Raw genomic sequence first — 14,795 nt, forward strand, 5'->3', positions numbered from 1 at the left:
GCATCGTTTGCACTTTTTAACTATATATGTACTGCGTTTAATATGATGTGCATAATGCTTCCTGAAGTTGGTTTGGGATTTCTCCACTGATGAAGTTAAAACCGTTCCTCTTCTGTTTAAATCTTCCTCGAGTTGTCGTGTCGCTCTACTCTTTTTATTTCTTGAGATCTGTTTACACGTGTGCATATTTCTCTGATGGAAAAATCCCACAAGACTTGAGTATTTGCTGTGATAGTTTTCAAACATCTTCTTCAAAGTATTGCGATACAATATTCTGTACATCCCATAAAATCTTAAAGTACTTCTATTATGAAATAAAGCCTTTTTGAACTCCGAAACGCATATTTTCATTTTCTTTTGGGGAATTCTGCTCAATCTGCTCTGATCAGACTTGACAATAAATAAATTGCTAAAATCAGAAACATGACATTAAACAAAAACAATTAAAAAAAAATTATTTATTGCATCCTTAATTTAGCTGTTGTTCAGATGCTCTTTATGTTAGTTGTATGTAGAAGAAACAGCTTAATTCATTTGAACTCAGAGATCCCGCTGCTGTTCGAGCTCCGGCAGACGTTTCTGTTGAAGGAGCTTATTAATTACACCATACTTATCTTTCATTACCTTTTTTACTGCAGTTTCTTATCTGAAGTGACACTTCAGTGATGAGCTATAATCACTGTTGAGCAGGCTAGTGGCAACGCCGCAGAAGACTCAGTTTGATGAGGCTACACTGTCACTCAGACGCGTATGAACATTCATCATCAGCATGAATGTCATAACACTTCCTAGCATTCAGTTGAGTTATGCTATTGTGAACTTTGACCCCTTTTAATTTGGTGTTCATTTAAACTTGTTGCTTTCCCTCTACTTTTAAGCATCATCCACAAATTTTTAATAAAGTTGAGTTAGGCTCATTCCAAATGTTAGTCTGTCTGTTCGTGACACTTTTTATGTGTTTGGGATCATTTTCCCGATTCCAGAAAAAGAAAATAGTCGTTTTTTTCTCTTACTCCTTCCTTCATGTTTGCGTGTGAATCTGTGCAATGGTGTAAATGTGTGAGGCGGGCCGTTTCCATATTTGTGCATTTGTGCACATCTGCGTGTGTGTGTGTTGTTTGTGTGTGAACAGGCCTGAAGACCATCGTGGGCGCTCTGATCCAGTCTGTGAAGAAGCTGTCGGATGTGATGATCCTGACCGTCTTCTGTCTCAGCGTCTTTGCGCTAATCGGCTTGCAGCTGTTCATGGGGAACCTCCGCAACAAGTGCGTCTTCTGGCCGATCAACATGACCGAGCAGTACCTGGAAAACGGCAGCCGAGGTTTCGACTGGAACAAATACATCTATAACGAATGTGAGTATGACCCCTGACCCTCGGTTAAACTGGGGGCTCGTGCAGAGTGCAAGTCTAGCGTGAAAAAATATGTGTACGTTTCTGTAAAAGTCCAACTTTAGTTTTTTATTTTTATGTTTATTACACGTTTCATAGCAGCCTAACAGCTGCAGAAATATTCATTCATTGGAAACTTTGTCATTAATATTTTGAAAAACTAACAGAGTTTGAGTTTTACAAATTTGGAGTTTTGAATAGAAAATAAATTAGACATGTTTGAGACTCCTAGTACTGAAATTCAATATTTTTTCATCTTGCTTTTACGAAACATAAACAGAAACACTGACTAATTTATCCTATAGGCAGTGATCGGTGAAAGTGACTGTCTTTGCTTTTCTGCAGCAAATTTCTACTTCCTGCCCGGTGCTCTGGACGCTCTGCTGTGTGGAAACAGTTCAGACTCAGGGTGAGTTGCGATTTAATGTGAGTTCATGATGGATATTTTCTGTCTCTGTTCATGGAGTTGGTTAAATAGTTTTTTTTATTGCAAAATTAATCTAAAACTTGAATAAATTATATGTCGCCTTTTTAACAATTGATTGTGTAATGCGGTTTTATCTCTTTAAAATCGCACAAATATCTGGAGGGACACATTAACCACACAGAGATGACGCTAAAAGTAACAATTAGTTTCATTTGAACAGTTTCTTTGAGACACATTTGTGTGACTTCCTTTCAGACGATGTCCAGAGGGTTTCATGTGCATGAAAGCTGGAAGAAACCCAAACTATGGTTACACCAGTTTTGACAGCTTCGGGTGGGCTTTCCTCACCCTCTTTCGTCTCATGACTCAAGACTTCTGGGAAAATCTCTACATGCTGGTGAGGAGAAGTTTTCCTGATTTGTCACAAATCTTTTCTATAAAATATCTCTTCTGTCCCACTGCTTAGATCTGACAATCCGTTTCTTCCAGAGGTCACCCAATAATTAAACAGAGTTCCCCTGACAGGTCAGGCAAAGTGAATGATTAACCAGCAAATCATCCAAGAACCTATGATAACTCTGGAGGAGCTGCAGAGATCCATAACTCAGTTCTAACAGCCTATTAAAGCTACTATTAACTGTGCACCTAATACATCTGAATCCAAATGAGAATCTATAGCAAGACATAAAAACTGATGAGAACAGATGTTTTTCATCCAGCCTGATGGAGCTTGAGCTGATTTTTCTCACAGGTAGAAGAACAATTTTCAAATCTGGAAGGCAGTGGTTTAAACTACGTTCTTCGAGGACCAGAATCCTGCAGCTTTTAGACGTGTCCCTTGTGCTATGGACTTGAATCAAATAGCTGAACGGCCTCGCTGGCATGCAGTCGAGCTCTTGTTAATGAGCTAATATTGGAGGCAGGTGTGCCGAAGCAGAGATGGACCTAAAAGCTGCAGGACACCAGATCTAGAGGACTGGAGCTTGAGACCACTGTGGTACAGCAAACCCCACCTCAATACTTCATAAAATTTTAGTTTCATGAAGTATTGAACCAACGGGACTCATTTCAAATGCACTTTTCAATGTTTAATCTATAAAGAATAAAATAAATAAGATGACAACTCCTTTTTGTTGCGCTTTTACATTTTTGGACTATACTTTGTGTTGGTCCATAACATAAAGTCATGCATCGACCTCCGTGTTATTTATTTATTTATTTTTGTTTTCTCAGACTCTGCGAGCTGCAGGGAAGACCTACATGGTATTCTTTGTGCTGGTCATCTTTGTGGGCTCCTTCTACCTGGTCAATCTGATCTTGGCTGTGGTGGCCATGGCTTATGAGGAGCAGAATCAGGCCACAATGGAGGAGGCTGAGCAAAAAGAGGCCGAATTCAAAGCTATGCTGGAACAGCTCAAAAAGCAGCAGGAGGAGACGCAGGTAAGCTTCGGCTTTCCTCTGAGATGCAAACATCTGATTTGTGCTCGATGTGAGGCTATTTTGTTTATTTTCTCCCCGCTTCAGGCTGCAGCTATGGCCACATCGGCAGGGACCGTGTCAGAGGCTGCGTTGGAGGACGTAGAAGGGGGTCACTTGTCCCGCAGCTCCTCAGAGGTCTCCAAGCTGAGCTCAAAAAGCGCCAAAGAGCGACGCAATCGTAAGAAGAAATGGCGACAGAAAGAGCAGGAGAAGGAGAAAGGAGACAGCGAGAAGGTAGTCAAGTCTGAGTCGGACGACGGCAGCAAGAAGAGCACCATCCGCTTCCCAGGAACCCGACTGGGCAGGAAGACGTCCATCATGAACCAGGTGCAGTCAGAAGAGAACGTGTCGGCTTCTGCAAAGCGATCCGTTTGAAAACTGTATGAGCTTTTAGTGGTTGGAAGTGTTCGGCTTCAGTTCGGTCCTAAATTATTGATCCAGCCCAGTGACCTGTGAGGTTCCTCTTTAACAGGGGATATGCAGCCATTTTGTGTTGGCTGACGTTTTGTCCAAACCAGGTGGGAAAGCTGATGCATTATCTAAACGTTCAGTTAGATGTAATTTTTCATTCCAATACAACCAGGAAGTTTTTCAGTTCTGCTGTCAGCCACTGTGCAGGCCCAAACCGAATTTTTATTGGCTTGTAAGATTGAAAAATGTTTTCTGAGGGACTGAATTTTAGGTTTTTATTCCCTATAACTCCATTAATAAAAAACACAAATATATCAATTTGCGTGTAATGATGAAATAATAATACACAAGTTTCACTTGTGCTAAATAACTAAATATATGTTATAGATCTTCAGATCTTTTGAGGTCTGACTGTAATTTGGTCATTTTACACCAGCTGCTTTTCTTCCATCACTAAATCTTGTGTTTCATTGAGACTCTGTTCAGGTTTTTCTCTGCTAAGCAATTAAAAATGTGCTCAAAATTGAAATATTACAATTAGGAAAGCAGTGATTCTTGATCAATTGCATAACAAAACACATGTGAGACAAAAACATGGAATAAATCACTGTTATTGTTTAAAATGTTATTTATGCAGTGACAGCGTAAACTCCAGCAGTTCCTGGTTTTTATCATTTATTTTTTATTTGCTTCTCGTCTCTCTGTCTGCACTCTGTTTTCTTGGTCTGTATTTTCTAATTCCAGCTGTTTTCAGCAACCTCAACACCTCCATTTTTTTTTTTGTTTAAATCTGTCTCTCCTCAGTCTCTGCTCAGCATCCCCGGCTCGCCCTTCATGTCGCGCCACAACAGCCGCAGCAGCATCTTCAGCTTCAAGGGCCGCTCCAAGGACATGGGCTCGGAGAACGAGTTTGCGGACGACGAGCACAGCACTGTGGAGGAGAGTGAAGACCGCCGAGGCTCACTGTTCATACCTTACCGTCGCAACAGCTACAGCGGCTACAGCCAGGGCTCGTCCCGCATCCACCCACTGGCGCCACACTCTGGAGGGAAGAGGAACAGCACGGTGGACTGCAACGGCGTGGTGTCGCTCATCGGCCCCGGGCCTGGCAGACGGCTTCTGCCTGAGGTGAAAATAGATAAGGCAGCCACTGATGACAGTGTAAGGACGTCCATGGGACACCAATACGGTTTAGGCATGATGACGGCCCTGATCTCTGCAGCTCCTTCTTTCGAAGCCCAAACCCTCCCCCTCCCTTGTTTCTCTGTTTCCTGAACTCTAAGCTCTCCTTTCTCCTCCTGAATAACCAGATTCTGTTTAAAACGTCACCCTGCAGAGCCACTTACTCTTTGATTTAATGCTTTTTTGTTTTTTTGTTTTTATGACTAACAAGCAGAAACATATCTACAAACTCCCATTTTCACCAAACCAATGAACTAGTCAACAAAATTCACAAAAATGAACATTTCTTGCCGAGGAACTTTCCCTTCATGTCTCTACTTAGAAATCCCATTCTTAAGCTTTTATCCTTCTTCTTATCAACCCTCTTCTCTCCATGTCTGTCTTTCTCTTTCATTCACCTCCTCCTCTCCTGTCTTCATCTATTCTCCGTTCCTAACCCTGGATGGTGCAACAAACAAGCTTGAAACAGTTTTTCTGTAATGATATTTCTCCCCTTGCAGCACGCATGGTAGACCTCCTCTTTTCTCAGCCAGCCAACCTGCTCTTACCTGTTTACCTCTTTTGAAGTTTAGCATGGTGTAGATGTTAACGATGTCTTGAGATCCCCTCTGTTGACATGACATGCATGCCACTGCATGAATTTCAATATTACAAAGGCATTAGGACGAGTTCAGCGTAATCTGCAGATTTGAAGTGAAGATCTAGGATGTGTTTTCTTTATTTGGTCTGTTCAGTGGAACACGGGTATTATTTAGTGGCTGAGGTAGCTCTGAAGCATTGCTTTCAATTTCTGTGTGCGTCTCGTGCTTTTCTAAATGATCATTCATGTTTTCTCTGAGTACAGACTACAGATGTGGAGATTAAGAAGAAACACTCCGGCTCTCTCATGATTTCTGTGGATCAGCTCAACTCCTCCTTCAAAGGAAAGGACCGTGCCAACAGTCAGATGAGCGTGGTCACCAACACACTCTTAGAAGGTGCGCTTATTTCACAAAAACCTTGTAATGCTTTCACAGAAATGGCGAAAATGACCTGCTTTCAAATGTACATGTAATCAGGATGTGTTTAGATAGCCTGAACACATTTTGTTATGTTGCAAGTTTAAACTGGGCTGGGTGATAAATCAGTAAATATCACGAGAGACACATGATCAATATAAAGAGAAAATACATTTTTTTAAAAATTGTCAGTAATTCCACTGAACTCCGCAGCATTCTGGGGGATGTAGGCAGAAGAAAGGCTTTAGTTTTAGCTGCTCAACCTCTCATAGCCCCACAGTAGCTCTGATTGTTCATTCTTTGGATGAGACAAATATTATTCATGCACTTCACAAATCTGATCGTAATGGTGACAGCCCTAACTTTTTAATCAGCTTTAGTTGCAGTACAGCTGATTCAATAGGGCTGGATGCAAATACACACCACCCTTCAGTTATTTTATTTGAAAAACATTGAAAACCATGCATTTTTTTCCCAGTCAAAGCTGATGGGAGGAAGGATTTAGCTAAAACATGAGGCTGCAGAAGACGTGAGAATGATGCAGAGATTCACCTTTCAGCATCACAACAACCCTAAGCATAAAGCATGAGAGACAATGTTGCTGCTAAGAAAAGTATTTCTGTATTAGAATGGCCCAGTTAAAGTCCAGCCCAGTGAAATGTGAATGAGTAATGACTCAGCAGGAGTTGAGCATACAACAGGGGTATTTTGAAGTTATTTTTTTTGTAAAATAAAAAATAATGTACCGCTTTCCTCCCACTCTGCGACTGTGCACAGCAATATCAAAGTCCATTGACATTTTCTTTTGTAACGGGACAAAAGGTGAAAAAGATCAGGGGTAGGATTACTTTTGCAAGTAATGGGTCATGACCTAAATTTAACATATAATAACAATACCTGTTCTCCTTCATCTTGCAGAGTTAGAAGAGTCTCAAAGAAAGTGTCCTCCCTGCTGGTACAAGTTTGCAAACATCTTCCTCATCTGGGAATGCTGCCCCATCTGGCTAAAACTCAAGCACATCGTCTATCTAATTGTCATGGACCCGTTTGTGGATCTGGCCATCACCATCTGCATCGTGCTCAACACTCTCTTCATGGCCATGGAGCATTACCCGATGACGCCACATTTCGAGGAGGTCCTGTCCGTCGGCAACCTGGTGAGAGACGACAACGTTTACCGTCTTCTTTTCTCCTCCGCCGGAGCGATGGAGGAGTTTCACATTTGTCCGCTTAAGCAAAACAATGCATCATTTCGTATGTGCACTTAAGAACTCAAACTGACCACATAGAGTTATCAGATGGAAATCTCATTAAATATTTATTTCCATTTTAATGTTGCCATCTAGTCAGCTCTGCAGTCTCATCACCAGCTTTTCGTTCACTTTTCTTACACAAAGTCTGTGCTTCGACAAATACGTGAAATGTCTCATATTTTTGGCACACTTCCTTCCACCTGAAGACGTACGTAGATGTGGTTCGACACAGTTCAGCAGTGAACATGCCAAACAAGAAGACATTTTGATTTGACTGAGTCCAGCCCCGGCTTCCTAAAAAAAAAAAAAAAACACTGTAGCACAGCAGTATTCACTCTGCGTCAGCACTGAGACAGGAAATGAGGTCATAAGCGTTGGTAGCTGTCCAAAGTGAAACAGGAATTTAATTCACCCTGCATTAGAAGCTGGATGGTGCAGTGTGAATCACTGGGTGTCTTCTGCAGCACTGACTGGACACATGATTAGCTGTCGGGTTGGTGAATGTGTAGATTTTTTGACCTTATGCTGGCATTTAAAATTTGCACAGAGTTAAGGTTTTAACACTAATACATTTTAAGGTCATTGCAAGCAAGCTAGTTGGGGTTGTGCAAAGATAATTTACATGACATCTTTTGAGGTTTATCATCACTACCACTTTTATCTAAGCGTACAGAAGTTTTTTACTTACGCCTTCTATATGTAAAGACTCCTTTTTATAGCGACTGGCTGTAATTTAAGGTGTTAAAGTTTCAAGATTGCTCATGTTTCAACGTGCTTAAATCTGTTTTAAACTGACTGCATGTTTATTGATTGCCACTTTAAAGTTTTTTCTTGTGAGGTACATTGTTTTCAAAGGTAGAAAAGTACTTACACCATCACAGTAATCACAGAGTGCCACCTGACCCAGATCTCATATTGTTATTTATTAAAACTGTGATTAAACAATTACATGCTAAATTTATACAGTGGAAATACCAAAATGCGTTTTAATCACTGTTCTTTGTCTTGGCTACAAACATGAAGTGAAAAAAAATAAAGTGTCTTTTATGAAATATCAAGTCTTGTCACATGACCACATTTTGTACATAGTGTGTGTAACATTTACAGTCTGTTATCACATTAGGATAGAGTAAGGATCTTTTGCCATAATACTACCATCTTGTTTTTTTTCTAAAACACAGAACTTACTTATCAATTAACATCTGCGAATAAGAGCTTAACGTTTTAAAGAGAAACTGTCAAATAATTATCAGTTAAATAAATCAGAAAGTTAGTTTATCTACCATGACATCTGAGCCGTGTCGAGCACCAGGCATGCCGAGTGAAGTGTTAAGATAATGCAAATCTCAACACTATGTAATGCTGATAGATCACTGCTTCAACCTATGAGTAGCAGTGAAGTGATATGTTCCTCCTGAGTCTCACTGGCATCTCTTTTAAAATTTGCCTCCCCCTGTAGGTTTTCACCGGCATCTTTGCTGGTGAGATGTTTGCCAAGCTCATAGCCATGGACCCCTACTACTACTTCCAGGAAGGCTGGAACTGTTTTGACGGCTTCATCGTGACCCTGAGTTTGGTTGAACTGGGGCTGGCAGACGTGGAGGGACTCTCAGTTCTCAGGTCTTTCCGATTGGTAAGCGAAAACTTGAGTCTCGTTTTAATGTCACAGATATATGAGATGCAATCATCAGATTTCTGTTATGTGATGCTCAGGTTTAGGATTAAACTCTGACTTGATCTACCTTAGCTAATATGTGTTAAATGAGTTCAAAATAAAACCAATTAATCCTGTTTTCCGTTCACAGTTAAGAGTGTTCAAACTGGCCAAGTCGTGGCCCACACTAAACATGCTGATTAAGATCATTGGGAACTCGGTGGGAGCTCTGGGTAATTTGACCTTGGTGTTGGCCATCATCGTCTTCATCTTTGCCGTGGTGGGAATGCAACTGTTTGGAAAAAGCTACAAGGACTGTGTGTGCAAGATCGCGTTGGACTGCGAACTCCCACGCTGGCACATGAACGACTTCTTTCACTCCTTCCTGATCGTGTTCAGAGTGCTGTGTGGAGAGTGGATTGAAACGATGTGGGACTGCATGGAGGTGGCAGGACAAGCCATGTGCATTATCGTCTTCATGATGGTTATGGTCATTGGAAATCTGGTGGTAAGAAAAAAAAAATCGCACAATCGTAGTAGCGCATGCACACTAAGCTCTGAGGTTTCAGAGTACGCTTTGTGTTTCCCTGTAAGGTGCTGAACCTGTTTCTGGCTCTGCTGCTGAGCTCGTTCAGTGCAGACAACCTCGCTGCCACCGATGACGACGGAGAACCCAACAACCTCCAACTCGCTGTTGCCCGCATCAAGATAGGGATCGCCTGGTTTAAAGCCAACATGCGAATCTTGGTAGCCACGGTTCTCAAAAAGGTACATGACGCTTAGGCATCAACATGTGCCAAAGGTTTAAAAAAGTTATGGTTTTAAAGCTGCCAAGATTTCCATAAGGGCTGTTCATGAGAAAGTGTCAGTAAAAATGAAACAAAAGACATTTTAAAAATATTGATTAATAAAAGAAAATTGATAAGCCTAAGTAACAGAACCAGAGGGTCTCTGGGTAATCTTTGATTGAGTCCTGGAATTGTGACTTTAGGGAGATTTAAAAAAAAGACTTAAGATCAGCAAGAGAGACTGGAATCATTCTTCTAAACGTATACAGTGAGGTCATTTAACAACTTTTAAAGTCTCTTAGGACAACCAGTAGCTACGTTTGTTACTGAAGAGTTGGAAACGCTGGTCGGTTTAGAAGAGAGCTGCAGTCTTGCTGCCTCAACAGACACGGTACACCCCCAGTATTTGGAGGGTTCAGGGACGACAGTCATCCACAAAACACTGAAATCTGCAAAAGCTTGAGACTCCTAATAAAAACGCTTTTTACTGCCTATTTGAATAGTTGAAACACCAAATATACCCTAATATGCATTCATACATTGGATTTCAGCCAATCATTGGCAAGAAAAATTAATGGGGCTTCTGGATTGGCTGCATGTTAATTAGCATTGTACCTGGGACTTTCAGCTACCCAAACTGCATTTTCTTTTGAATGTTTTAAATATGCTCTATGAAAAAAATCTGCTATTTAAAATCTCAACGTCATCGTCTACCTCCATGTTTTCTGACAGCATTTTTGTTTGTCTCATTTTACCTTCCTGATGAGCAGCCTATAGAGGACGAGCAGAAGCCTTTGGATTATGAGGAAAAGCTCAACTGCATAGCAAACCACCCTGTTGAAATCAACCGAGAACTGGACTACCCCAAAAACGGCAACGGCACCACCAGCGGCATCGGGAGCAGTGTGGGAAAGTACATGATTGACGACGACTACATGTCTTTCATCCACAACCCCAACCTCACAGTGTGCGTTCCCATCGCCGTTGGAGAGTCAGACTTTGAAAACCTCAACACGGAGGACTTCAGCAGCGAATCGGATGTGGAAAACAGCAAAGATGTGAGTAGAAATGGCTTGTTGAGGAGAATTCAGTAGATTTTTCAGGTAGATGAAACTGTCTGAAGCTTTGAATTCAATAGTCTCAAACTGAAAAGTCTGAAATAGAAAAATAACAATGTTCTCATTGTGAGTTTCTGTAAAGCTTAGACCCAACAATAATGATTTTGCCTGATTTTTGACACAGAACAATTATATTAGAGACATAAAAACAGCTCTTGTAATAGCTGTGAGCGATCATTAACTCCTCTTTTTTTAAGAGCAGAGGAAGCCTCGGTAAGGTAATTTTATAATTATTTTTTATAATAACACATTTAAACTGTCATTTAAAGCTGTCCTCAGTATCTTATTTTAGTGATTAGCACTATTAGTCCAGCTAGCATTACATGATCATCACTCTTGGTGAATATAGTTTTGACATTATTGATCGTTTGCTTAAGTTTGATATTTCCAAAAGGTTGCCAACATTTACAAATCCAGCAATTTTCTTACTCAGCAGAGGCTGAAAGCTCAAAATGAAACAAAGGAACTTCACAGGAGCCCCTTTATCCTTACTGTCATCTGCTGAAAGTCTTGCTCTTATTGGGAATCTGAACGATTCACAGACATGTTTCTACGTGTAGAAATTATAATTCAATCCTTCTGCGTCCTCTGACCATATTTTCAACACCCTGTTGGTCTTATAAATCGCTTCCTTTCTCAGGAACAACTTCCACATGTGTGGTGCATAAATTATTGGAGAAAAATGTTATTTTTGAGTTTCCAATCAGTATGTCACTATCACATTTGTTAAAATCTTAACCAAGGTCCGCAGAGTTGGTGTCGACTTCCAGATGAAAACACAAAGCTGGCGTGACATTTCAGAGCATCCATTTAGACAGGAATGCTGTTACACTGAATGCTGAGTATACAAAAAAAAAAAAAAGCCTGAGACAGACAGGGAGCAAGTCTGATGAGGCAATAGAAGCATTGCCATCTGTATGTTATGATGTACAAACAGCAAAAGCCAGACCAAAAACCTGTAGGCATTTATAATATGCAGGTCACCTTCATTTGGTTCACAGTGGGAAAAATTGAGATTATGCAGCTGCATCACAATTATACTTGCAGCTGGTTCTTATACCATCAGTCACCTCAACTCATCCTCCCTGCACAGCATGCAGTAACAGAACACCCCGCAGAGGAGGCAGAGCTGCTAGCAGAGGAAAAACTGCTAGCAGCTAACAGAACTATATATTTGAAAGCCTCATTGTTGATATTCTTTCGTTTTTATTTGATTAACTAATACAGTTTAGTCCATTAGTTCATAGCAAATGTGTCATTCGTTGCTTATAGATCTGGATTTTTTAAATAAATATAAAAATGAGCATCAGTAGTAATACAATCATAATTTATGTTCACATTTATACACGGATTATATATTTTTTTTACTTTACTAGAAAACTGTTAGTAGCACAGTTGCATATTTAGAAAATTGGGAAGTACGTAAAAGTATTGTTCCCCTGCTGTGTGGCAGATTATATAGTTCTGTATCGAATTAGTTAGCTGAGCTTGTGTTGTAAAGAATGGGTTGATGTTTTTTTGTCGTAGTTGGATGACACCAGTTCATCTGAGGGCAGCACGATAGACATCAAGCCGGACGTAGAGGAGGTGGCGGTGGTTGAAGTTGTGGAAGAGTATCTTGATCCTGACGCCTGCTGGACTGACGGTACGTGATGCTCAGCTTCTATCAGACTTTGTGGTTCAGATGTGAAACAAAACCTTAAAGAAAATGTATGTTTTAGTGCATTTACTTCAGTAGCAGAATCTCACGTTAACTGTATCTTTGCACCCTGGTGGCTGAGTAAGGGAGGTAAAAAGAAGAAAATAAAAATCTGCAATCTTCCCACATAGAAAACTGAAGTGTGGCAGCGGAGTATTACCAAGTCTTCATGACAGCCATTAAACACTGCGATATGGAGACCAGTTGTATGGTAGGCATTCCAAGACAAAAGCCTTCTCTGTGCTGCAAATCTGAATGTAAACACAGAGCTGGCTAAACTCAAACACTTTGTGGTGAAACGCCTCTTTCACGCTACTAAGTGACGTTGAGGATTTGCGATGCTGTGGGGATGTTTCTCTTTCAAAGGAACCCTGTTAGAGTCCACGGCATCATGAGCTTAAATTAGTGGAGCAGAGAAGCTGAATGCTGCTCCTTCATGTTTGGTTCTGGTTCTAGGGAAGCATTGCAGGTCAGAACCAGACGACCTGAAGGTCTGGAAGGTTGAGACAACAGCAGCGGATCTTTAATGTGCTGTGGTGCTTTATAAACTAACGACAGTATTTTAAAGTTTCTTCTCTGAACTACAGGGAGCCGGTGTAGAGACTTTAGAACTGGGTTTAACTTCCTGGATCCAGAGCGTTCTGGACTGCAGTAATCAATAAGACTCATGATAAACACATGGATGAGTTTCTCTGGATCTCGCTTTACTCCTATATTCCTGGAAATGTTCTTCAGGTGATAGAAGGCCAACTTTCTCACTATGTTTATGTGTCTGTGAATATTCAGGTCTGACTTCATCACTAACCCCAGATTTCGGACCTGATCACTCGTTTCTGGCTGTATTAACCAAAGCTGTGCATAACAGGGCATTTGAAATAATAATAATAAAAAATCTTACATACAAATACTTACATTAAATATGTAAATAAATACATGCTTATGCTTCTGTTTGTATTTTTCAGTAATTTATCAACCACAAAATAAAGCAAATGTTATAACTGCTGTATGCATTATATATATATATATTCGGATATTTCATTAATCACGCAGAGTGTGTGGCCAAATACAAGTGCTGCGATGTTCCCATCACTCACGGATGGGGAAAGCACTGGTGGTTCCTGAGGAAGACCTGCTACCTGATAGTGGAGCACAACTGGTTTGAGACCCTCATCATCTTCATGATCCTCCTCAGCAGTGGAGCTCTGGTAAAAGCACAAACACACCCACCAAGTAGTCAACAATTACATTTGACAGTATAGATTATTATGAAGTGAATCAGACATAGTTAGTTGCCGGGTTATATTAAACTTTAATATGGGTGTAAGAAAGAGCTGGGGAAGTAGATTGCAATAATAAGTGCATAAATACACGTTCATCTATGTGTGGTGAAAATCACTGGCCTCTAAAGATGCAAGGGAGCATCCAGGTCTCTTGCTTGTTTGCTGCAGCTCTTCTTGATGTTATAGTCCTTAATGGATGGCAAAGTGCTGTAATGCACCAACCTTTCAACCAAGAAGTTTCACCTTAGGTTTACAGCTTTCTGAAGGAAAAAAAAAAAGGCCTCTGGCGTTCATGTCATGCAGAGACTTGTCAGTCCTCATATTTTATTTATCTCCCTTCTCTTTATTATTATTATTATTATGTTGTGTAAAGCTTCTGCTTTTATTGAAAACAGATTTGTCTCCAATGTCAAGTTCAAGTTAAAACCAGTAGACTTGACTTACCCAGTTGATGACCGGAGGACAGGAAGCTGCATCTACCTCAGTATTTATTTAATAGCTTTTGTTGTGTCATTGTGCACATGTAGCACCCTAAATGTCAGCTCTTTTTATTTGCTTTATGCTTTCTTTGGTCAGAAAGACTAAATTAGCTCCCTTAGCACTCAAGTTCAATACAAATACAGATGTCAAGAAATGGTCTTCACAATTAATCTTCTGTCCACTGTAATTCTGCTGCATTCCAGGCCTTTGAGGATGTGTACATTGAACAGAGGAAGACGGTGCGCATCATTCTAGATTACGCCGATCGAGTTTTTACCTACATCTTCATCCTGGAGATGTTGCTGAAATGGGTGGCCTACGGCTTTGTCAAGTACTTCACTAATGCCTGGTGCTGGCTGGACTTCTTCATTGTGGATGTAAGTACACTTATATTCTGTCTGGTGATGTTAAGCCAATTTATTTATTTTTTAATCTCCACCATGAGGAGATTTAAGAAGAGGAAGTTTTCAGAAAACGCATATCATGGGTTAGTTTAAGATTAAAACAATATTGCACATTATAAATTCAGTTACCAGAACTCATTGGCAATAAATATTTCAAAACACATCTAAGGTTATGAAATGATTTTAGTAATAACTTTTATTTTGAATATCTTGTTTTTCATTGTTGTTCATA

General features: G+C 40.4%; 1 protein-coding gene across 5 annotated transcripts in view; it reads left to right on the forward strand.

Annotated features, from left to right (window-relative positions):
- The window catches only part of scn8ab (sodium channel, voltage gated, type VIII, alpha subunit b), a 54,631-nt gene that overhangs the window by 24,386 nt on the left and 15,450 nt on the right, over positions 1 to 14,795 (forward strand). For 3 of the 5 annotated variants that reach the window (XM_081607233.1, XM_081607232.1, XM_017304841.2), the window contains 15 exons: positions 1,133 to 1,354; positions 1,736 to 1,799; positions 2,073 to 2,214; positions 3,051 to 3,257; positions 3,342 to 3,623; positions 4,512 to 4,868; positions 5,734 to 5,866; positions 6,806 to 7,044; positions 8,600 to 8,773; positions 8,946 to 9,302; positions 9,389 to 9,562; positions 10,353 to 10,640; positions 12,228 to 12,345; positions 13,450 to 13,604; positions 14,363 to 14,536. In XM_081607233.1, coding sequence (XP_081463359.1) covers positions 1,133 to 1,354; positions 1,736 to 1,799; positions 2,073 to 2,214; positions 3,051 to 3,257; positions 3,342 to 3,623; positions 4,512 to 4,868; positions 5,734 to 5,866; positions 6,806 to 7,044; positions 8,600 to 8,773; positions 8,946 to 9,302; positions 9,389 to 9,562; positions 10,353 to 10,640; positions 12,228 to 12,345; positions 13,450 to 13,604; positions 14,363 to 14,536 — 3,086 coding nt within the window. The remainder of the gene's footprint in view (positions 1 to 1,132; positions 1,355 to 1,735; positions 1,800 to 2,072; positions 2,215 to 3,050; positions 3,258 to 3,341; positions 3,624 to 4,511; positions 4,869 to 5,733; positions 5,867 to 6,805; positions 7,045 to 8,599; positions 8,774 to 8,945; positions 9,303 to 9,388; positions 9,563 to 10,352; positions 10,641 to 12,227; positions 12,346 to 13,449; positions 13,605 to 14,362; positions 14,537 to 14,795) is intronic. The other 2 variants (XM_081607235.1, XM_081607234.1) reach the window with 1 other exon arrangement.

Source organism: Poecilia reticulata, chromosome 5 (genome assembly GCF_904066995.2).
Source record: "Poecilia reticulata chromosome 5, P_reticulata-male-v2, whole genome shotgun sequence".
Taxonomy (NCBI): Eukaryota; Metazoa; Chordata; class Actinopteri; order Cyprinodontiformes; family Poeciliidae; genus Poecilia; species Poecilia reticulata.